At 39.7% G+C, this 25,300-nt stretch overlaps 1 protein-coding gene and 1 long non-coding RNA gene across 15 annotated transcripts in view; one reads left to right on the forward strand and one right to left on the reverse strand.

The window, feature by feature from the left end:
* Positions 1-6,762, reverse strand: part of pica (Phosphatidylinositol-binding clathrin assembly protein) — a 69,239-nt gene extending 62,477 nt beyond the window's left edge. For 4 of the 14 annotated variants that reach the window (XM_045716234.1, XM_014197889.2, XM_014197890.2 and 1 more), the window contains exon 1: positions 6,247-6,759. In XM_045716234.1, the coding sequence (XP_045572190.1) occupies positions 6,247-6,376 (130 nt within the window). In that variant the 5' untranslated portion in view covers positions 6,377-6,759. 14 annotated transcript variants of the gene reach the window in all.
* Positions 6,763-13,961: 7,199 nt separating this feature from the next.
* On the forward strand, positions 13,962-14,950 carry LOC123742583 (uncharacterized). The gene is made up of 2 exons (XR_006769740.1): positions 13,962-14,216; positions 14,432-14,950. It is a non-coding gene; the product is annotated as an uncharacterized lncRNA (long non-coding RNA).
* The last annotated feature ends 10,350 nt before the right edge of the window (positions 14,951-25,300 follow it).

The raw sequence follows: 25,300 nt of genomic DNA on the forward strand, positions 1-25,300 counted from the left end.
AAACCACTCCGGGCCTTGAGTAGGAGGTGGTTGAATTCAACTGAAACCACTCATAACTAACATATTGTCAAAATAGGTTCAGGAATCAAAACAAGTAAGGCTTGTACAAAACAATACAGATATTGTAGGCCTACGTTTCAAAGTAATACTATCAGGTAAACTAACACTTCCTAGTTTCAGTCTGACTAATACACCCAGTATTCTGACAACCTTGTTTTAGTACAGTAGCTACAATATAACTCTGAGACCTGTATTTGCATTGTCATAAAAGGAAACTATAGGAAAGCCAGTGTTGAGGTTTCCTCCCCAAAAGTAGTTAACTGATCCTAGCTGTGTGTCCAGATCATTAGGACCACTGAGGTACTATGAGGTGATTACCATCACTTCAGCAGTCTACTGCTGCTGGGAGGCTGCGGGATCTACTTCCTCCAGTTCACTTTGGTTTAGAGTGTGTGGAGTATGGTCTCAAGTTTTATGCTTGAGGTCAAATAAGAAATAAAGATTTCAGAATACTGCATCTCAAAGTAAATTCCTTCTGGAAATAAACAAAGTTTAACTTTCATCGTGTTTGCCGAATGATAAAGAACTTGGCACAAATACAAAAATACACTGGTCATTTTTTTACTTTATTGTTCACCAAAATGTCACCAGGTGTCAGGTGATGTGGGAAGTTGGGAACCATACTTTCATTACCTCATTATGATCACACATCCTGTTTTGGGATGCCAAACAAGTCAAGTCAAATGACACAATAAAATAAACTTCCCATTTACAGTGGCTGAAAGGTCCCTAAAGCATGAAATAGGCTACACTTGCAATTGAACCTTGCACTTTGGGACTGACAGAAATGGGTTTACATAAAAACAATGTATGGTCTAACATGCAATAAAAGTGCTGTCTTTTTCCTCTCTCTATAAATAGATACATCAATATTGAGTGGATAAGTTACATTGATTACAACAAACTGGAATCTAAAGTGGTGGGCTATAGCTTATCTATCTTTTTAAAATGTCAGGAGCAGTCGTCTCAGAGCTCATTTCTCACCAAAGCAGACCAGCGTTCAAGAGCAGGCTCATAGCTGGGAAAAAGCCAATTGTTTGACCTTTCCCTATTTTCTTCCTCTCTGGTAACAAGTTACTTGGTGGAGTTTCTTTAACAGGCCTGTGCTAAAGAATGTGCACACTGGCCGGAAACCCAACCCAAATCAAAGGAGCAAAGAGGGAGCCATATCTTGGGTACAAATCAGACAGGAGGGGAGCTAGACACGACACTGCTATTTCAGTCTGAGAGGAAACTCCAACACAAATGCCACCAGCCCTCCTGAAATACCTATAACCTTTGTCACATTCCTGCTCTGCTCCTGCAAGCCCCAGACTACAAAAGGGACCTTAAGAGGTCCTCTCTAGCAGTCTCCTCATGAAGGAGAAGCCAATCAAGAAGCCTTCTATGTACAGGAGTCAGTGAGGTATGGCCTCTCCACTCACTAGGAGTTTCATATATGCCCTTCAAGACCCCCAACAAACACCACACATGGCATTTCTTATTCTGGAACCAATACTAAAAATAGTGCCCAACAGGAAATTGGTTTCACCATCTCTCCCCACCAAAACATTGTATGGGGGGAAAAGAATAAGCAGCGGGGTGTGAACAGCTTGATGTGGTGATGCCTGCAGTCAAACTGCATCAGCACTGATGCTAGGGCGCTGAGGTCAGTGCAGAAATAAAACCCATTGAACGGGAGTAACCCAACACAGCAAGGGCAAACACCAGGAAGAGACCAAAAAAATAAAAAAAGATGAAAAACTAGCTCCGACTATTTCGGTAACGTTGATATGGAGGAAAAAAATGGCCGGGGTGGATCCTCTTCAAACAGACAACTCTCAACAAATCACAAGGCAAAAATGGCACAATTCAAAACCAAAGTTTGCAGGCAAAAAAAGCCTTTGCTGTGGTTTTAGTGAAGGTAGTTGATGCAAACTAGCCGCTTGCGAAATTCACTCATTTAAAATAACCTCTATCTTGATAGCTAGTATTTTGAATTATATTCTAGCAGATAAAGTAGTGTTGTAGGCAGTGACGTAGTTTCTCTCTATGCCAACATAATTGATACCAGACCCTAGTAACAGTTGCCGGGTCGGGTTTGAGACTAGACTGAACTCATTTTACACCCAGCATAATCCCGGACACAGCCTCAATGGGCAAAGGTTAGGCTAATGCCAACTTAAAACCTGCTCAGTCATCGAGAAGGCTGGCTATTGTAATTGCAAATAGTCACTGTAATTGAAAATGGTTATGCGGGTGACTAAACCCTTGTTGGCCATAGACACTTGATGTGGTGCACTCTTATGTAGGTGTTTGTTTTTTGCGTTAATGTCCAATGACACAATGTCAGTTTGTTGGAGATGAAAAGGTCTTAACCACTAGTAATATCATATTTATTGAAACCTGCTTGTGCCTTCTCTCCATCCCCATCTACACGTTTCACAACAATACAAGTGGTTGTTTTCTGATGAACTAGCTCTCCATAAAAAAGATCACATAGATCTGCAACGTATAACAGCAATAGCCCAACAACCCTAAAGCCCTTTATACACCAAAACTCTGCTCTCACGAGAGGCTGGGATCCCTGGTTCTCAATTCTGACCCAAATCACACAACACAAAGCCCACCAATTTCCCAGGTATCACCCCAGAAAAACAGACAAGGAACCTTGGTATGTCTGTGAAGCACATGCAAGCCTCTTGTGGTGGTACTTTGAGGTACTTATTGTGTTACCCCTGTAAAAAAGGTTAATATTAAGATCACTTTATTTCAAATGAAATTTGACTTCCACTTTCTTCCAACCCCTCCGAAAGGCACACATACATCTACCCACAGGTAGGAGACATTAGAGCAGGGGCTGCCCATGGAGAAGCTGTTGTGGGGAGGTTAAGTGCCTTGCCCAACAGCAGGCAATGGCATCTAGGATTTGATACCAGCAACCCTCCTCCGGTTGCCAGCTCACTTCCTGCCAGATTTTTCCCAGGATTCGAAAAGGCTGGCTCGCCTCTCTAACCGCTAGGCTACCTGCCGCCCCATAAATCCAGGGTTCCCCAAATAAACCAAATACCCAGGTAAAACCACCTCCAGACCAGGATTGTAAAGCAGAGTCTGATAACCTGGGATGACCCTAATACACAGAAGGCAGCCTGGGGAAAAACCTGGGTAGGTAGCCTGGTGTATTGTTGGACTTTAGATAGAGCAAAACATCACTGCTGATAGAAATAGAAAATATAAATATTGAGAAAGCACTTCCATACCTTTATGTAGATGGTTCTCTAGAACATAGGCCTACTTCGCTTATCAAATCTACCAACACATATGGTTGGATTAAGTAAAGTTCTAATTTAACCAATTCCTTCCCAGATTATGTTGCCTTTTTAGGTGTTCATGTTATTTAATTGTGTATTGTGTGCATGCGACTTGATTTCACAAAAGATCATGAACCATATAACATGGCTGGTATTTTTATTTATTTATTTATTTAACTAGGCAAGTCAGTTAAGAACCTATTGTTATGAGGAGAGGTGCAATGTGGTCACAAAGATCCCATGGTAGGCTACTTATCGCAAGAGTAGGGTTGTTTGGTTAAATTTACAACCTAGCCCACCATTGCCAAGGCTAATCATCTCCTGATCCCTAATTGGCATAAAATCACTCCTCACTTCCCCATTGTGATAGCTGGGTCTTATTTATTAGCACCAAAAGTAGAAAAAAATACTAACTGAATGGAGAAGGAGAACTGTGAATCAACCATGGTAAAATGTCAGGAAGTGCAGAGGGTGTCTTTAACATCCGTAGTCAGACCATCTTGCGGACAACGACACTAAAAGTTGTTTCTCTTGAAGTTCCCCATTGAATGCCTGTGAAGAACTGAGTCAGCCAAAAACACTGGGGGAGAAAACTTCTACGTATGCTAAGCATAAGATCACGTAGGGACACTCACTGGACGGTAAATTGCCTGTAGGCATGTAGTCGCTATTGAAAGAAAATAGTTGGACATCTCGATAGAAGATTGCATAAACAAAGCACGGAGCAGTTAAGCAATTTATTTTATTAAATCATTGCATAAATAGCACTTTAATAACCATCATTCTTGGTAGAATAATGGTTATCATTCATAGGTCTAAGATGGCACCGACAGATAAGGCAGCTCTGCTTCTAGCACCTAAGCACCCTTTCAGTATTTCGTATTTTTTTTTTCCTTACATTATTGGCCCAGAAAATTGTTTGTTTTATTACATACAGCCGGAAATAACTTTTGGATATCAAAGCGGCGGTAACTCCGGCATTATGACCAGGGATACGACTTTCCCAAATTGGATCCTTGTTCGTACCCCCCCAGGGCAATTGAACTTATTCCAGAGGGCGCTCCAAAACACCGCCGGCGGAGATGAGGTATTCGGAGTGGACTTCTAGTCCGACTCAGGAGGAGTACACACCATCCACCGCTTCAGAGTATATTCCTCGCTAATGTTCAGTCTCAGGATAATAAAGTAGACGAGCTCAAGGCGAGGATCTCCTTCCAGAAAGACATCAGGGATTGTAACATACTATGTTTCATGGAAACATGGCTCTCTCGGGATATACTGCGACAGTGATATGTTCTGGGTAGCCTCTAAGAATAACATTGACGAATACACAGATACAGTGACTGAGTTCATCAGGAAGTGTATAGGAGATGTTGTACCCACTCTGACTACTAAAACCTACCCAAACCAGAAATAATAAAATAGATGGCAGCATTCGCGCAAAACTGAAAGCACGAACCACCGCATTTAACCATGGCAAGATGACTAGGAACATGGCCAAAAACAAACAGTGTAGTTATTCCCTCAGTAAGGCAATCAAACAGGCAAAACATCAGTACACAGAGACAAAGTGGAGTCGCAATTCAACGGCTCAGACACGAGACGTTTGCAGCAGGGTCTACAGACAATCACAGACTACAAGCTGTCATCAAGGCAAAGGGTGGCTACTTTGAAGAATCTCAAATATGTTTTGATTTGTTTAACACTTTTTTGTTTACTATATGATTCCATGTGTTATTTCATAGTTTTGATGACTTCACTATTATTATACAATGTAGAAAATAGTACAAATAAAGAAACCCTGGAATGAGTAGGTGTGTCCAAACTTGACTGGTACAATATATACTGTATTCTATTCTACTGTATTTTAGTCAATCTAATATTTATATATTTCTTAATTACATTCTTTTACTTTTAGATGTGTGCATTGTTGTGAAGAGTTAAAAAAAAAAAAGATACTACTGCACTGTTGGAGCTAGGAACAAGCATTTCGCTACACCCGCAATAACATCTGCTAAATATGTGTATGTGATCAATAAAATGTGTCAGACCATTTCTTGAAGTTCAAAGTCTAGGCTACAACCTGATCGTCATCCAGTTAATCACATTATTTACATGCCAAGCAAAGCGCTAATTTCCATTGTAAAGATGATAGCACGGTGTAGGGTAATTGTTGTAAAATGCTATGAAATCTCGCATTATTTCATAGATAGGCAAACATCAGAGAATAATTGCAGAAAATAACTGCCTACCCACATGTAAAAAAAAAAATACTACAGTGTACTATAGTACTTACTATAGAATTATGTAATAAGCTGTAATATCCCTTGACCTCCACACTGTAGTATACCCCTTGATCATGTAGTGCTTATAGAATTCTGTAGTATAGTGGAGAATACTATAGTAAATAGTACAGTATTGTCCACAAAACACACTTTTTATAATTATAGTAATACCACAGTAATACATTTGCATAATCCACCCATTCCCATACCCCAATTTGTGCCACCCATGGGTGAGAAACCTTCATGCCAAGTATATACCATTATATTATGTTCCCTACAGGTTACAGAAAAGAGCAAAAGCCCGCACTTCTATGTCAAAGATAATAAAGCAAAAACACTACAGTATACTAGTCATGTCTGCAAAGACTACAGTAAATACTACAGTGAAGTCCGCAGAAACACTACAATGAATAGAAGTGTATACATATTGTAATAGTACAACATTTATACCATAGTACTATATCTATAGTATGCACTATAGTATGCACTATTTTTATTTTTTTCATGTGGGTTTGTAGGCCTCAGCCACAGTTCAATGCCTAAGGAATAGACTACACACACACTTGATCAGACGCAACAATGTAGCAAGTCGCCTAAATATTAATACTTACAATCTAAATGTTTCTTTTTTGGTCCCATAATTTCATGCGTGGTCGCCTTGCACACAGTTTTGGACACAGCGGAGCCGGTTACACTGTGTTGAGCTGCAGTTATCCTATCCGTAATGCTTTGTCCAGACATCTTCGCACTTTTGTATAAAGTATAGAACAAATGTTTCAAATCCTGTGGAATCGATATTGTCCTCTGTAGCTTCCACAGTTCAGCCACCTGACACAAAATAAAGAGAGGGGAGAAATTTTGACGGCAGGAACGTTAAATCCCAGGGTGATATATGCACCCCACATCCACGACTTGATTTGAGGCTGTAATTTAAGTTTGGGTGTATCGTCTACGTCGGAAAACCACGAAGATACAAACCCAGTGTTTTACTTCCGTTCAATTTCCGAATGTCCTCTCACTCCTCTCCCTATAATTACTTTGTTCGCACTGACGCCCCCTCTCGTTTCGTTCTCACTGAAGAAGTCTGTGCTCTTTTCTACTTCGCCCCGCTGGGTTTAAATGGATTGGAGGTTTTCAGGAAAATGGCGGGTATCATTCCTCCATAGACTTGGAGCCTTCATAGAGATAGATAGAAGACTGCTCTTTGTATCTGTGCCATTATATCGCCTGTGACAGCATGGGCAGCGCCTTTTAGGCTATCTCCATTTTAAAGTAGTACATTTTCTTATTTTTCTTCATTGGCTAATTGGCGCCCGACTTATAGGAATCCCCACCCAGTTGACTACTTTAAACTAGTGGAATCCCTCAATGGCAATGTCCACGCTAAAATACATCATATCCATGATGAGTCCTCTATCTATCTCTATGGGAGCCTCCCAAATTTTATGTGGGTGTTGCTGAGTTTACAGCAGGGCCACCATTGTGGCTCTTAAACTTCAATTGATTGATTGTTTCGGTCATTTACTTGAGCAAACATGGATGGGCGGGCGACAGTTTCGCAGCCATTATAATTTACCTGCCACTTGCTTTCCATTCTTTTCACATAGGACACCGTTTTTTGCAATAACGTTTTTGTTATATTTTTTATATGAATCTTTATGTAGGCCTATAGTTAATCAACATGGTCATGCCCCATATAGTCCTAATCATTCCATTTTCTCATGGCATTGCCCCTGATTCTCCTTTAATATCCTTGGTTTCCACATGGAATATCCTTTAGATTTTTTAAAGTTTTATTTTAACATGTCATTATCTTTGTTGTTGAAAAGGAAAAGTCGGAACTCTCACTCACCTGAAACGCAATGTTTAATTTAAGCAAAGTAAAAATAATATTTTAACATTGCTGAAATAAAACATTGAGTTTTTAATGGCAAGCCAGTGTTGCGCCTTTTCAATTCTTATCACATTTTTTGGTTGTACCTCGACTCATATTAGTTGAGCGTCCTCCACTTCTTTTCAATATAGCCTGGATACAAACTGATTGAATCAACGTTGTTTCAAGGAAATTTGTCAACGTATTGTGACGTGGAATCTATGTGGAAAATACATTGGATTTCAACCACAGGATTATGTAGTCACTGAAACCAATTTTCAACATAAACAAACCTTGAATTTGGACCTTAGAAAATAAACTTGGCAGCACCTCCTACTGAAGAGTTGATCTATCTACAGCAGGGGTGTCAAACTCACTCCACGGAGGGCCTAGTGTCTGTGGGTTTTTCCTTTCAATTAAGACCTAGACAACCAGATGAGGGGAGTTCCTTACTAATTAGTTAACTTAATTAATCAATCAAATACAAGGGAGGAGAAAAAACCTGCAGACACTTGGCCTTCCGTGGAATGACTTTGACACATGCGATCTACAGCTATTAATTTGGTGTCCCATCCAGGGTTTTAACCAAGCCCTGCTTAGCTTAGCTTTAGCTTAGCTGTCGCACTGCTTTGCTTTATCTTGGCCAGGTCGCAGTTGTAAATGAGAACTTGTTCTCAACTAGCTTACCTGGTTAAATAAAGGTGAAATTAAAAAAATATATATATATATATTTTTTGATACTGACTATTACCAACGTGCTATCATGAGAATGATTTTTGATAGATCTCTTAATAACTAAATATATTCACTGTTCCTATCAAACTCATGCCAAAGGGCAGGTTTAACAGAGCAAATTAAATGTAACCATACTTTATAAGTCATATCATCAATGATACTATTTAGGCCTATATAGCATTTGCAAAGTCATCAACAGCTATTGTTTCAATTCAACCCAGGGTTAAATAAAAAATACACAATACATATAAGCGTAGAGTTTCAAGATAATAATAATTGATATGTTGGATTCACGTCTCCATCTCAACCTAAAATATAAGTTAAAGAATAGAACCATTCTTTAACATTGATTCTTTGCTGGAGACGTGTATCTATCATAACAATTATTAACTTGCAGACTAACTGGAATTAAAGGCACACCAACTGAGTGGCACACAAGATACATATCCTTCAAATGTTGAAATTTGGTTGCATTGACAACCGAACACAATTCAATGTCATTTTTGCGATACAGTAAATAGCTTATTAACTGAAAATCCAGCCTTTGAAGAAAGGGGAAATTAGGAATGTACAGTAACAGTCAAAAGTTTGGACGCACCTACTCATTCAAGGGTTTTTCTTTATTTGTACTATTTTCTACATTGTAGAATAGTAGTGAAGACATCAGCACTATGAAATGACACATATGGAATCATGTGGTAACCAAAAAACTGTTAAACAAATCAAAATATATTTTATGTTTGAGATTCTTTAAAGGAGCCACCCTTTGACTTGATGACAGCTTTGCACATTCTTGACATTCTCTCAACCAGCTTCAGCTGGAATGCTTTTCCAACCATCTTGAAGGAGTTCCCACATATGCTGAACACTTGTTGGGTACATCTCAAATTGGGTTGAGGTCAGATGATTGTGGAGGCCAGGTCATCTGATGCAGCACTCCATCACTCTCCTTCTTGGTCAAATAGCCCTTACACAGCCTGGAGGTGTGTTGGGTCATTGTCCTGTTGAAAAATAAATGATAGTCCCACTAAGCGCCAACCAGATGGGATGGTGTATCGCTGCAGAATGCTGTGGTAGCCATGTTGGTTAAATGTGCCTTGAATTCTAAATAAATCACAGACAGTGTCACCAGCAAAGTACCCCCACAGTATCACACATACTCCTCCATGCTTCACGGTGGGAACCACACATGCGGAGATCATCCGTTCACCTACTCTGCGTGTTCACAAAGACATGGCGGTTGGAACCAAAAATCTCAAATTTGGACTCATCAGACCAAAGGACAGTTTTCCACCGGTCTAATGTCCATTGCTCGCGTTTCTTGGCCCAAGCAAGTCTCTTCTTCTTATTGATGTCCTTTAGTAGTGGTTTCTTTGCAGCAATTCAACCATGAAGGCCTGATTCGCGCAGTCTCCTCTGAACTGTTGATGTTGAGCTGTGTCTCTTACTTGAACTCTGTGAACCATATATTTGGGCTGCAATTTCTGAGGCTGGTAACTCTAATGAACTTGTCCTCTGCAGCAGAGGTAACTCTGGGTCTTCTTTTCCTTTGGCGGTCCTCATGAGAGCCAGTTTCATCATAGCTCTTGATGGTTTTCGCGACTGCACTTGAAGAAACTTTCAAAGTTCTTGACATTTTCTGAATTGACTGACCTTCATGTCTTAAAGTAATGATGGACTGTCATTTCTCTTTACTTATGTGAGATGTTCTTGCCATAATATGGACTTGGTCTTTTACCAAATAGGGCTATTTTCTGTATACCACCCCTACCTTGTCACAACACAACTGATTGGCTCAAACGCAATAAAAAGGAAAGAAATTCCACAAATTATCTTTTAACTTTTAACAAAGCAATGCATTCCAGGTGACTACCTCATGAAGCTGGTTGAGAGAATGCCAAGCGTGTGCAAAGCTGTCATCAAGGCAAAGGGTGGCTACTTTGAAGAATCTCATATATAAAATATATTTAGATTTGTTTAACACTTAATAATAAAGAAAAGCCCTTGAATGAGTAGGTGTCCAAACTTTCACAAACAATTAAATTCATAAAACCTATAATCTATCTGCGATATTAAAGCTGATCTACCCTACCCCTTGAAAAATTATAATGATAACAAAAGCCTTTTAACTTGTCGACAAGAATAGGATTAAGCCAGTGGCTCAGATGAAACTATCCAAGCATTGAATATCCTTTAAATGTTGATATTTGGTTGCGTTGTCAGCCACAAAATTAAATATAACTTTTTAAAAAAGTAAATAGCCTAAAGTAAAGGCGATCTTATGTAATTATAGAAAGTGTGCATGTTGAAGATAGCATGCTAAGGTTGGGACAGTCCATTTAGCATAATATGTTAGGCTTCGTATGGTATATATTAATTTATGGATGTCCATCACTCGTTTTGGATGATACGTTCCGAATTACAATTTGTTTTGTATGTTACGAATTTGCAAATCGTACAATATGTTACAAATTTGCTAAACTTATATGTTATGAATTCTAGCTTGGTGGCTAGGTGGCTAACGTTAGCTAGGCTAGGGTGAAGTTTAGGAGTTAGATTAAAGGGTTAGGGGAAAGTTTATCTAAAAGGTTAAGGTTAGGGTTAGCTAATATGCTAAGTAATTGCAAAGTAGCTAAAAACTAGTAAGTAGCTGAAAATTTGCTAATTAGCTAAAATGCTAAAGTTGTCCATGGTGAGACACAGAGATATAGACACAGATATCCACTACAAACTCATGGACAACATGAACACAGACATAACGAATCAGAAAAAAATACATACTTTTCTTTCTAAAGTGCAAGTATAAATTCATAAAGATTTCATAGATTTTTTTATTTAACTAGGCAAGTTAGTTAAGAACAAATTGTTATTTACAATGACAGCCTACAGGGGAACAGTGGGTTAATTGCCTCATTCAGGACCAGAACAACAGATTTTTACCTCGTCAGCTCAGGGATTTGATCAAGCAACCTTTTGGTTACTGAGCCAATGCTCTAACCACTAACCTGCCTGCCGCCCCAAAATTAACTAACATAGTTTCTGAAAATGTATGGAATATTGCCACATTAACAGGAATTTTGCAACCCTAATAAAATTCATTGCTGACAAATGTAGAATACATTATTAATTCATGCCAAACAGATTTTTTTTTTTTTTACAGTATCTGTTAGGGTAGACGCTGGGAGATTGAGAAGCAAGTACAGGGAGTGAAGATTTCATGGATAAACGGACATAAAACAAAACAAGAACAGCATCTGGACAGGGGGAAGAAAACGACATTACGACATCAATGCTGACACGTGGAACAAACTGATGAACAGACATCAAATCAAAATCAAACGTATTTATAAAGCCCTTCTTACATCAGCTGTACAGAAACCCAGCCTAAAACCCCAAACAGCAAGCAATGCAGGTGTAGCAGCACAGTGGCTAGGAAAAACTCCCTAGAAAGGACAGAACCTAGAGAGGAACCAGGCTATGAGGGGTGGCTCTTCTGGCTGTGCCGTATATATAGAGGGGGCAATCAACAAACTGAAGGAGTCCAGGTGAGTCCAATGGAACGCTGATGCGCGTAACGATGTTGACAGGTGTGCACGATGATGGGCTGCCTAGCGCCCTTGAGCGCCAGAGAGGGGGAGTAGGAGCAGGCGTGAGAGTATCTTCATCATTCAATCTCAGATTGGGTGAGAATAATTCAACCTCACTTTCAATTGAGGAATGCACTTTTTAAACTTTTTGGGAAGTAGGCTACATAGGTCTCACAAACACTAAAGTCAAATCGTTTTGGTGGTCTTGACTGAAAAAAACCTCACATGGGCCACAGACTGTCACAGTGCACTTTGATTATCCCTGAGACATTTACGTCATTTAGCAGACGCTCTTATCAAGAGCGATTTACAGTAGAGTGCATACATTTTATTACATTTTTAAATACTGGCCCACTGTGGGAATCGAACCCACAACCCTGGCGTTGCAAGCGCCATGCTCTACCAACTGAGCTACATTTACATTTACATTTAAGTCATTTAGCAGACGCTCTTATCCAGAGCGACTTACAAAATGGTGCATTCACCTTATGATATCCAGTGGAACAAGCACTTTACAATAGTGCATCTAAATCTTTTAAGGGGGGGGTTAGAAGGATTACTTTATCCTATCCTAGGTATTCCTTAAAGAGGTGGGGTTTCAGGTGTCTCCGGAAGGTGGTGATTGACTCCGCTGTCCTGGCGTCGTGAGGGAGCTTGTTCCACCATTGGGGTGCCAGAGCAGCGAACAGTTTTGACTGGGCTGAGCGGGAACTGTGCTTCCTCAGAGGTAGGGGGGCCAGCAGGCCAGTGGTGGATGAACGCAGTGCCCTTGTTTGGGTGTAGGGCCTGATCAGAGCCTGAAGGTATGGAGGTGCCGTTCCCTTCACAGCTCCGTAGGCAATCACCATGGTCTTGTAGCGGATGCGAGCTTCAACTGGAAGCCAGTGGAGAGAGCGGAGGAGCGGGGTGACGTGAGAGAACTTGGGAAGGTTGAACACCAGACGGGCTGCGGCGTTCTGGATGAGTTGTAGGGGTTTAATGGCACAGGCAGGGAGCCCAGCCAAAAGCGAGTTGCAGTAATCCTGACGGGAGATGACAAGTGCCTGGATTAGGACCTGCGCCGCTTCCTGTGTGAGGCAGGGTCGTACTCTGCGAATGTTGTAGAGCATGAACCTACAGGATCGGGTCAAAGCTACAATGGTCATTCGAAGAGTGTTGACTAAAAATCTGTTTTAAAACATAATTTAAAAAGCTCCCAAATTGAATGAACAGGTCTTTCAGAAATGTGCAATTGGTTGATGGATTTGGAAAAAAACATACATTTTAATCATCTCTTTCTTGTAGCTTTAGTTTGTCTGCGTTTTACATTATCATTTGGAATCACTGACTGCACATAGGCTATATCAACTCTAAAACAAAATAATTCAGATGAGCCTTTCTTTCACTCCCATGCAGCCAACTGACTAGACTGCTAAACTGTTAACAGTGACCACCTACATTTAAAACAAATACTGTTGCCTACACTGGAACTATAAAACATTCACATCTGTAAATCAAGTCCACCATGTATTTGAAAGAAACAATACAATTTTGACCAAGGTGTTATTTACATGCACATTTTTTAAATATATTTTTTATTTTTATTTACACATTAATTGTATGCAACCCTGAATAACGTTTCAAACCCAATTTGTCATTACATACAATATATTCACTTAGGTGGACACCTAGTGGCCAATATCTGCAATTACTTTAGATGATTTCTCCACTTAACATGGCTGTTATTATGTAGTCGATTCCTCAAGACAGTTTTAGGATAATGCATTTCGTTTATGTTTTTAAAAGTCACATTGTGTTATGTCAATACAACTACTGTCATAGGGCCTCATTCAAAATGGTATATTTTACTCAAAACAGCATTATTCTTGTTCTAACCCACAAAATAACACACACAAACTGTTGATGCTATGAAATTCTTCTTTAAAAAAAAATAAAAAGTTAGTAAAATACGGTATGGGTTCATAGCTCACTTGCTCCTCTCCGTGACTATCCTCTTTAAATTCACTGGGTTCTGTTTCAATACATTTACAGGGCTAACAGTGGCCGATAAATGTTTGACTTTGAATGGCTAGGCGACAGACCATAATGCCCCGTGTACACTAGCACGCGGTACCGCACAGTGAAACACCGCTTCCCATTCATTTTCAATGGAAGGAAAGCGGTGAGAAGCGGAGAGGGCAGGGACCATTGGGCGGTACGAATGTGGCATGGGACGTGGTGAAAAAGTTCAAAATCCCCCAACTTTATGCAAATCACCAGCAGCGACCAGTGGGCGATGACCAATCATATGGAGTAGTTCCCATGACGAATTTGACTCTCTGCGACCCAAGGCTGGAGACTTTCTTCAGCAAAGATGGCTGACAAAAATAGTAGGATGGAAGCAAATGTAAGTAATTATGTCATAACGAATCATGCAAAAAATGTACAGTTGAGAGGAATATGTTAGTTAATGTAGAGACATATTTATTTGTGATTGTTTATTTGTTAATTTACGAATATCGCTATTTAGCAAGCTAGCTGACTAGCTAACATTAGCCGGCTAGCTTTATGGGTGTTGTGACATCAGTATGAAATTGTAATTATGTTTGTTTAATGTTTTAGGGACTCCTTAAACAACCAGCAAACCAGGCTGACATCTTGTGAAACAGTGGATGTAAAGAATCTAGCTAGCTAAAGCTTTTACTGCAAATTGAATGTACAATTTTGTAAGCCTGCTTTGCTGATATTTGCCATGCAATGCAGCTGAAGTAACGTAGCTAGCCAACTATTTTCTTGCTTATTGCGCAGTGGAGGATAAAAATACTTGTATGCCTATGGATGTGTAGCTAGCTATGTAGCTGATCTGTGTATGGATCCTAAAACATTTGGTAAACATATTAGTTCAGAACCTAGCTATGAACCTCAGCTATCATAGCCAGTTGTATCAACTTCAAAACAGTCTGAATGACATTAATGAAGCCTATGGATTGAGTAGAATATAATATAACTTTGTGCGAAGGACACAAGTCGTATATACATGTAGTTATTACCATGCATGAGATCCCCACATTGTAGCCTGTACATTTAATATATTCACTGATCATGTACTCTACCTTAGCAAATAAAGGTGCAGTTCAGGCAGTTCTGAGATTCTTTTTCAATCATATCCAATACCAGGAGTATCAAATTCCAGTCTTTGAATGATGCAGTGTCTGCATGTATATTTTACAATTATACACTTCAACAGTGTATACCAATCCTGGTCCTGGGACATCAATGGTTACACATTGTAACTATGCAAAAGACTAGAAACATGATTTGACTAGTTAAAGGCTGATTTGTCATTCATATATAGAGAAATAGAATTAACAAAACAGTACACTACACTTCTTATGCATCATGTAAATACTCTAAAACCAGTTAATCTCAATATCTAATTTCCTTCATCTGCATTGATCTGATAAACACAGGATAGGTGTAGTATTTCATCAAATTAGAGAATTAATTTCAACCAGTAGAGAATGTGAAACGCTTTATTGAAAGAAGTTCATTATCCAAGTGTTATAAATACATAATACATGCATTATAAATATTATAATAGTAATATTATATTATAAATACAAGTTCAATCTGTACTTCAATGCACATCTGGTGTGCATTATAAAAACAGAGGAAGAAAGCAGAGGTGATGAGAAAGGTGTAAAAGACAGAAAGGGAAAGAGGTAAGAACAGAGGGCAGGGAAGACAGCATATGATTAATGATTCATAATATACCATAATATTCTCTCAGTTCATCACAATTACATGAGTGTCTCTAGTGGTGTCTCCTAACCAGCCTTGGGCTCCCAGTCGGCCTGAAGGTTATCTTAAGAGCGGGTGAGGTGGCGATGACGGGACTGGGGGTTGGCATCCTCTCTCACATCAAAACATACCTGCAGACAAGAGACAGATGGAGAGAGCAATAGCATGATTAAGCCTTGTGTTTTTTTTATTCTAACACTGTTAATCATCAGGAGGTGAAATGCAAAACTGACCTTGGATCATAAACTCTTGGGCTACTACATCTCTATCTGTATTTCATTGCAAAGCGTTTCTTTAATAATACTTCCTGTTGACCTGACCAAGTGACCTCTCACTTCTGATCATGCTGTGCCCTCTATGTAGCCAGCAGGGTAGATTACTTTCTAAATGTAATCCGGTACAGTTAATAGTAACCTGTCCAAAATTGTAATCAGTAACGTAACTTTTGAATTACCCAAACTCAGTAACGTAATCTGATTACATTCTATTACTTTTAGATTACTTTCCCCGTAAGAGGCATTAGAAGAAGACAAACATTTATGTTACCAATTCAACAGCATTATTGCATGATAAATCAATGTTAAAGTTTACATAGCTGGCCATATATGGATGTTCAATTTTACTTTATAGGTTGGTTATGTAGGCTTCTTCTAACCCATCGCTTTCTACTACATATAATAATATTATTAAATTAGACCTTTACATTAAAAACCAAAGTCTATCAGAATACCAGTCATTCCATTAAATGTTATACACCTTGATCTTCAAGAATAGGACTTGGATATATGGAAGTATAGATTAGACAAATAGTTTTACCTGAGCATAACCCCAGAACGAAGGACTTACGAAGCCAGCCCTACTCTGTTATTTATGATTTTGTTGTCATGGAGGACTGATCGGGCTGATTGATTCGAGTTGAAAAATAAATGCTGCGCTCATGGAATGGTATGCTTTGAGCACTACTGAAAAGAGCTATTTACATGTGAAAAATGAATGCCATATGCTGCATTTGCTATAGGCCTATTGTTGACACTTTGACAATATGCAGCTGTTTAAAGGGCAAATCCATAGATGAAACAATAACAAAAGAGTCGCCCCGGTCAAAAAGCTGAGGGATGGGCCTGGAGAAATGTAACCACTCTCAGATGAATAGACAGAGATATGGATGCAAGGATTGACCATCCATGATATCAAAATTATTGTTTTAACCATGTTTACATCTTTGTTTACATTTACAATGTTTACAAACGTTGGAGAAAAACAAGCTTATATTTTGGGTTATCATGGAGTGTGACAGTTGAACTAAGCTCATGAGGCATTTATAAAAGTTATATTCCTCAAGAATCAATGGATGTACACTACCGTTCAAAAGTTTGGGGTCACTTCGAAATATCCTTGTTTTTGAAAGAAAAGCACATTTTTGTCCATTTAAAATAACATAAAATTGATCAGAAATACAGTGTAGACATTGTTAATGTTGTAAATGACTATTGTAGCTGGAAACGGCAATTTTTTTATGGAATATCTACGTAAGTGTACAGAGGCCCATTATCAGCAACCATCACTCCTGTGTTCCAATGGCATGTTGTGTTAGCTAATCCAAGTTTATAATTTTAAAAGGTTAATTGATCATTAGAAAACCCTTTTGCAATTATGTTAGCACAGCTGAAAACTGTTGTTCTGATTAAAGAAGCAATAAAACTGGCCTTCTTTAGACTAGTTGAGTATCTGGAGCATCAGCATTTGTGGGTTCGATTACAGGCTCAAAATGGCCAGAAACAAAGAATAAACTCATCAGTCTATTCTTGTCCTGAGAAATGAAGGCTATTCCATGTGAGAAATTGCAAAGAAACTGAAGATCTTGTGCAATGCTGTGTACTACTCCCTTCACAGAACAGCGCAAACTGGTTCTAACCAGAATAGAAAGAGGAGTAAGACGGCTCGGTGCACAACCAAGCAAGAGGACAAGTACATTAGTGTCTAGTTTGAGAAACAGACGCCTCACAAGTCCTCAACTGGCAGCTTCATTAAATAGTACCCGCAAAACACCAGTCTCAACGTCAACAGTGAAGAGGCGACTCCGGGATGCTGGCCTTCTGAGCAGAGTTGCAAAGAAAAAGACACCAATAAGAAGAAGAGACTTGCTTGGACCAAGAAACACGAGCAATGGACATAAGACCGGTGGAAATCTGTTCTTTGGTCTGATGAGTCCAAATGAGAGATTTTTGGTTTCAACTGCTGTGTCTTTGTGAGACGAAGAGTAAGTGAACGGATGATCTCTGCATGTGTAGTTCCCACCGTGAAGCATGGAGGAGGAGGTGTGATGGTGCTTTGCTGGTGACACTGTCTGTGATTTATTTAGAATTCAAGGCACACTTAACCAGCATGGCTACCACAGCATTCAGAAGCGATACACCATCCCATCTGAGTTGTGCTTAGTGGGACTATCATTTGTTTTTCAACAGGACAATGACTCAAAACACACCTCAAGGCTGTGTAAGGGCTATTTGACCAAGAAGGAGAGTGATGGAGGGCTGCATCATATGACCTGGCCTCCACAATCACCCGACCTCAACCCAATTGAGATGGTTTAGGATGAGTTGGACCGCAGAGTGAAGGAAAAGCAGTTAAGTTCGCAGCATATGTACAAACTCCTTCAAGACTGTTGGAAAAGCATTCCAGATTAAGCTGGTTGAGAGAATGCCAAGAATGTGCAAAGCTGTCATCAAGGCAAAGGGTGGCTACTTTGAAGAATCTAAAATTTATTTTTTATATTTGTTTAACCTGTTTAGGATAGGGGGCAGTATTGACACGGCTGGATAAAAAACGTACCCGATTTAATCTGGTTACCACTCCTACCCAGTAACTAGAATATGCATATACTTATTACACATGGATAGAAAACACCCTAAAGTTTCTAAAACTGTTTGAATGGTGTCTGTGAGTATAACAGAACTCATTTGGCAGGCAAAAACCTGACAAGGTTTCAGGCAGGAAGTGGCCTGTCTGACAAGGTGTCGTTCTTCTTGTCTCTGTTTATTGAAGAGTGAGGATCTTAGCTGTCCCGTGACACTTCCTACGGCTGCCATAGGGTCTCAGAAGGCGGCAAAAAGCTGAATCGTGGCTTTGCAGGCTCTGGCTGAAACAAAATAGCGCGTTTGGGTAGTGGCTGGTTACAGTACTGTGAGACTCAGGCGCGTGCCCGCGTCGACCGAAAGCTTTGTTTACTTTCCTCAGTTTAGCTAAATGGACATTCCCGGTCGGAATATTATCGCTTTTCTACGAGAAAAATGGCATAAAAATGGATTTTAAACAGCGGTTGACATGCTTCGAAGTACGGTAATGGAATATTTAGAATTTTTTTGTCACGAATTGCGCCATGCGCAGGACCCTGATTTACCATTTCAGATAGTGTCTGGGACGCACGAACAAAACGCCGCTATTCGGATATAACGATGGATTATTTTGGACCAAACCAACATTTGTTATTGAAGTAGCAGTCCTGGGAGTGCATTCTGACGAAGACAACAAAAGGTAATCAAACTTTTATAATAGTAAAGCTGATATTGGTGAGTGCTAAACTTGCCGGGTGTCTAAATAGCTAGCCCGTGATGCCTGGGCTATGTACTTAGAATATTGCAAAATGTGCTTTCACCAAAAAGCTATTTTAAAATCGGACATATCGAGTGCATAGAGGAGTTCTGTATCTATAATTCTTAAAATAATTGTTATGCTTTTTGTGAACGTTTATCGTGAGTAATTTAGTAAAATGTTAGCGAATTCCCCGGAAGTTTGCGGGGGTATGCTAGTTCTGAACGTCACATGCTAATGTAAAAAGCTGGTTTTTGATAAATATGAACTTGATTGAACAAAACATGCATGTATTGTATAACATAATGTCCTAGGGTTGTCATCTGATGAAGATCATCAAAGGTGAGTGCTGCATTTAGCTGTCTTCTGGGTTTTTGTGACATTATATGCTAGCTTGAAAAATGGGTGTCTGATTATTTCTGGCTTGGTACTCTGCTGACATAATCTAATGTTTTGCTTTCGTTGTAAAGCCTTTTTGAAATCGGACAGTGTGGTTAGATTAACGAGAGTCTTGTCTTTAAATAGCTGTAAAATAGTCATATGTTTGAGAAATTGAAGTAATAGGATTTTTAAGGTTTTGAAAATCGCGCCACAGGCTGCAAGTGGCTGTTACGTAGGTGGGACGAATTCGTCCCGCCTAGCCCATAGAGGTTAACCGTTTTTTTGGTTACTACATGATTCCATATGTGTTATTTCATAGTTTTGATGTCTTCACTAATATTCTACAATGTAGAAAATAGTACAAATAAAGAAAAACCCTTGAATGAGAACGTGTGTCCAAACATTTGACTGGTACTGTATATATCATTTATAAGTTCAAAAATGGATGCAGCAACTACAGATAGACTTAAAAGAGCAATCAAAAGTGTATGAGTTTGAGCATGTGTCCATTAGGCCTATGGATAATTGTTTTTTATCAACATAAATTAGATTGAGCAATAAAAGCCCCACTTTTATTCCGTAGGCTGGGATCCGCACTATGCAGCTGTTGCAAAAGCATATTTTTCAATGGCTGTCCACTGGTTTCAAAAACAATGATTGAGAGGCAGCTTAAAGTTCTTGAATTCAACCATTATTGGGTTCAAATACACATTTAGATTTGTACATCTAGACGTTCCGCTAGCGGAACACCACTCCAATATCCAATGATAAGGCGTGGCGCGAAATACAAACTCCTCGAAAATCCGAAAACTTCAATTTTTCAAACATATGACTATTTTACAGCATTTTAAAGACAAGACTCTCCTTTATCGAACCACACTGTCCGATTTCAAAAAGGCTTTACAACGAAAGCAAAACATTAGATTATGTCAGCAGAGTACCCTGCCAGAAATAATCAGACACCCATTTTTCAAGCTAGCATATGTCACAAAAACCAAAACCACAGCTAAATGCAGCACTAACCTTTGATGATCTTCATCAGATGACACTCCTAGGACATTATGTTATACAATACATGCATGTTTTGTTCAATCAAGTTCATATTTATATAAAAAAACAGCTTTTTACATTAGCATGTGACGTTCAGAACTAGCATTCCCACCGAACACTTCCGGTGAATTTACTAAATTACTCACGATAAACGTTCACAAAAAAACAATTATTTTAAGAATTATAGATACAGAACTCCTTTATGCAATCGCGGTGTCCGATTTTAAAATAGCTTTTCGGTGAAAGCACATTTTGCAATATTCTGAGAAGATAGCTCGCCATCACAGGCTAGCTATTTTGACACCCACCAAGTTTGGTACTCACCAAACTCAGATTTACTATAAGAAAAATTGGATTACCTTTGCTGTTCTTTGTCAGAATGCACTCCCAGGACTTCTACTTGGTTTGGTTCCAAATAATCCATAGTTATATCCAAATAGCGGCGTTTTGTTCGTGCGTTCAAGACACTATCCGAAGGGTAACGCGCGGACGCGTATCGTGACAAAAAAATTCAAAATATTCCATTACCGTACTTCGAAGCATGTCAAACGCTGTTTAAAATCATTTTTTATGCGATTTTTCTCGTAAAAAAGCGATAATATTCCGACCGGGAGACGTCCTTTCCGTTCAAAGACTCAAATCTAAAATGGACTCTTCACGTGCATGCGCACGCCCGTCTCATTGTTCTCAGATCGACCACTTACCAAATGCGCTACTGTTTTTCAGCCATGGGCTGCAAAGTCATCATTCAACGTTCTGGCGCCTTCTGAGAGCCTATGGGAGCCTTAGAAAATGTCACGTTACAGCAGAGATCCTTTGTTTTGGATAGAGATGACAAAGAAGGCCAAGAAATGGTCAGACAGGGTACTTCCTGTACAGAATCTTCTCAGGTTTTGGCCTGCCATTTGAGTTCTGTTATACTCAGACACCATTCAAACAGTTTTAGAAACTTTGGAGTGTTTTCTATCCAAAGCTACTAATTATATGCATATTCTAGTTTCTGGGCAGGAGTAATAACCAGATTAAATCGGGTACGTTTTTTAATCCGGCCGTGAAAATACTGCCCCCTATCCATAACAAGTTAACAGCCATCCACAACAACCACAATCCGTAAGGCGCAAATAGCTAAATGAGAGAGCAGCAGTGTGATTCACATCAATGCGCTATGTAGATATCAATAATAAGCGATATCCGTATCACCGTAGACTACACCACTGCTGTCATCCTTACCACCAAGCGTTTATCCAAATTGGATCGTCTTTGGATGCCGACAGCAGTCACACCATTGGAAGAGAGCTTGGACTGTAGCCTACAAAAGCCTATTACTGCTCTTTTCCCTGGATCCATTAAACCCGTTTGTGTGTCATCATAGTGGTCTCTGACTTGTGGTCAGACTCACTCAGGTGGAACAAACTTAAACTTGCGCCTTTCTTCAATGTTGATTTGAATGTCATTGAGAAAACAGAGTCAGAGGAGTTTCTGAATTTAAAAGTAATCGTCAAAGAGATCAACTAGTTTTTCAGAAGTATCTGTAATCTGATTACAATATTTTTGCTGGTAATGTAACGGATTACAGTTACCGTTTTTTTTTAATCCCTTACATGTAATCCGTTACTCCCCAACCCTGGTAGCCAGTTCAGATGCTGGAGGGGTTATTCAGTTTATGCTGAATAACATGTAGTTATAGAAATAATGAAGTGTCTTACTATTCTCCATGGTTGGCCCTTTTGCCTATTCTTTGAAAGTGGAAGGAGCCACAGTTATACACCTGAGCCTGCTTACTGCACAACAACCAGATTGATACATGAGTGTGTAGGTTATAGGGTGTCTAATTGTTGTAAATGTTTTTCAATATGGGTGAATTAAAATAACCTGTTTTGTTTTTGTACAGACATCACAGCCTCACCTAAACAGCACCCTCACCTGAGAAGTAGAAATCAAAGGGAGAGAAACTGGGAATTAAATGAATGCAGTTGACATAGCTAAGTAGATAGAAGAATACTCTTATTGCAATGTAGATGGCTCTTAAAAGAACCTTTGGTTCTGCATAGTGTAGTCTATGGTGTTGCCAGGGAACAGCACCCTCTTCGAAAAAGTAGGTGAAAATCTCCCGCACACGGATTGCCTCTCTTGCTGCATTGTTGGACCCCATCCTTGAAACATCCTGCAGAGTAGCAGATTCTCCTCTGGCACACAGCGGCGAGCTGCAGATCCACTCCTGGTCCTCGTGTCCACCCTCATGAAGTTATGCAGGACACAGGTAGCCTTCACACACCGGAATTCCCTCAGGAGGCAGACCCAGATGTCCCTGGTCACCCAACCTTGCAGTGCCCTACATGGTAACTGTAGGCAATCGTTTTGAAGGAATCTCCAGTTACAAGGATTAGGATTATGGAAGATAATGTCATTATTTGACTTTATTAGACTTTTATATCACCAGGTCATTGTGGATTACTAAAGTATATCTTATAACAAATCATAACATTGAATAGATAGATGCATGTGCATACACATGTGCATGTGCAGCATGTCACAATAGCAGGATCATATCAAGGATAGCATCACAAATGAATAAATAAATATCACTTGAAGCTTGATGATAAGTTGATCATTTGAATCAGCTGCGTAGTGCTAAGGCAAAACAAAAATATGCACCCCTTTGAGTTCCCAGGACCAGGACTGAGAACCACTGCTCTTCATTGGGACCTCTTCATCTGCAGACAGGCTTTCACAGCTCTCTGTTTCTGAGGACAGAAAACCTCACAACAAACAGACTTCATTATACTCAAATTAAGACCTCACTGAATATTTTGTTACTATTATTTCTGTCCTCACTTCTAGGGACTGGAACTACGCAAAAGTATCTGCCCTATCCAGAATAACCCACTCTCACTTTGACACTTGGAGTTGTTATCCTTTCACCCTCCATGGCTGTTAGCTAACTACCTACAAATGCTTTTAGAGTTTTTTTACAGTGATAAATACATCAAGACAGCTAACTAATATGAAGTTCTGGTGATATTTAATTCAATTAGTGAGCCATCTATACAGTATGTAAAGTTGGCTAGATAGCTAGCTAGCTACGTTAGCAGCTCATTTGAGTTAGCCTGCACTGTAGCTAGTTAGCTAATAATACATCGTTTTTTAAACATTTTTGAAATGTATTAACTTACTTGAATAGGTTCTCCCAGACATGTGGATGATTGGAAACAGGGCAGCTGTAATGATAATCTTTAGGAGAAGTAGAGGAGTCAGGCGCAGGGATCAATGTAAACAAACGTTTTTACTTGAAAAATCAATAAATCTTCTCCTAGGAAAATACATCTTGCGGAGAAACAACTACGACCAAACAAAACAGGAAATGCAGAGGTTTAAATAATGAACATAATTAGGGAAAATCAAAAACAGCTGTACACAATAAAGACAAAACCAAACGAACAGTGAAACATCGATCGGTGGCAACTAGTAAGCCGGTGACGTCGACCGCCGAACGCCGCCCGAACAAGGAGAGGGGCCGACTTCAGCGGGAGTCGTGACAGTAGCAAAGTTTGTTTGTCACCAGAGCGTTTTAGAGCATATTACTATTTACCTGTGAATAAATTCATGAAAAGATGATTGGATTAAACTATTTACCCATTTAATAACCAGACCTTCATACAAACTTGTTATGCTGAATTCTTGACCCACAATCAAACGTGCTGCTATATGCTGCCGGCATGCCCACAAGCGAGCCACTCTGGGCGGCCTAAGCGGTACGCAGCAATTTACCGCGTGCTAGTGTACACGAGCCGTTAAGGGTGCGTTCAAACCAAAACGCATGTCTGGGTTCATAGCTCACTTGCTCCTCTCCGTGGCTATCTGTGGCCTCTTTCTCTACATTCACTGGGTCCTCTTTCAATACATTTACAGGGCTAACAGTGCGACCGATAAATGTTTGACTAGGTGGCAGACCTCAATCGGCCTTAAGGGTATGTTTAAACCCAAACGCATGTCTGACACAGGGGAGAAATTATTTGTTTAAAACTACCCTAATGTAGCAGACATAGAGAGACCTGAGCGGAAACCCCACTCTCATGGGTAAGTAGATGGTGGTGCTTGGGAAGATGGCGGAAGTGGATGATGAGTTCGAATCAAGCAGCGTGTCGAGCAAAGTTGGCGAAGACAAGTGTTCTGAATGGACAACAGTAGTATCGAAAACTGGAACAAAAAGGAAATTGCTAAAAATTGTAGTGGAGGATACGTGTATGATTGATAATGAATCGCTTCTTGTTGGGATGCGTTTGTTGAGTAAGGATGCATACTGTATGTGGGAGACCCATTTGAGGTGTCAAAAATTGTGAAGTATACGCTGGGAAAGTGGAGTCTGTCAGAGTGACCAGGAGTGGTCTTATTTTGATTAATTGTATTTCTGAAGACCAGAGGAAGATTGCAGTGAGCCTCAAAAGAATCTGGATGACAGAAGTTTTGTGTTTTGAACTATGGAGTAGAGCACCCGTCAAACGAGTCATCTCAGGGGTGACGACAGGATGTTCAGGTTGATATAGGTTGAATCCCAACCACACCAGAATTCCTGGTGCCCGCATTCTCCAACACACATGCTTTTGTGGACCCTCCGCCATAGAGCTCAAGACAGCTCCTGAGTTGTATAGCAGAGACGAAAGTGGAAGC

Source organism: Salmo salar, chromosome ssa04, assembly GCF_905237065.1.
Source record: "Salmo salar chromosome ssa04, Ssal_v3.1, whole genome shotgun sequence".
Taxonomy (NCBI): Eukaryota; Metazoa; Chordata; class Actinopteri; order Salmoniformes; family Salmonidae; genus Salmo; species Salmo salar.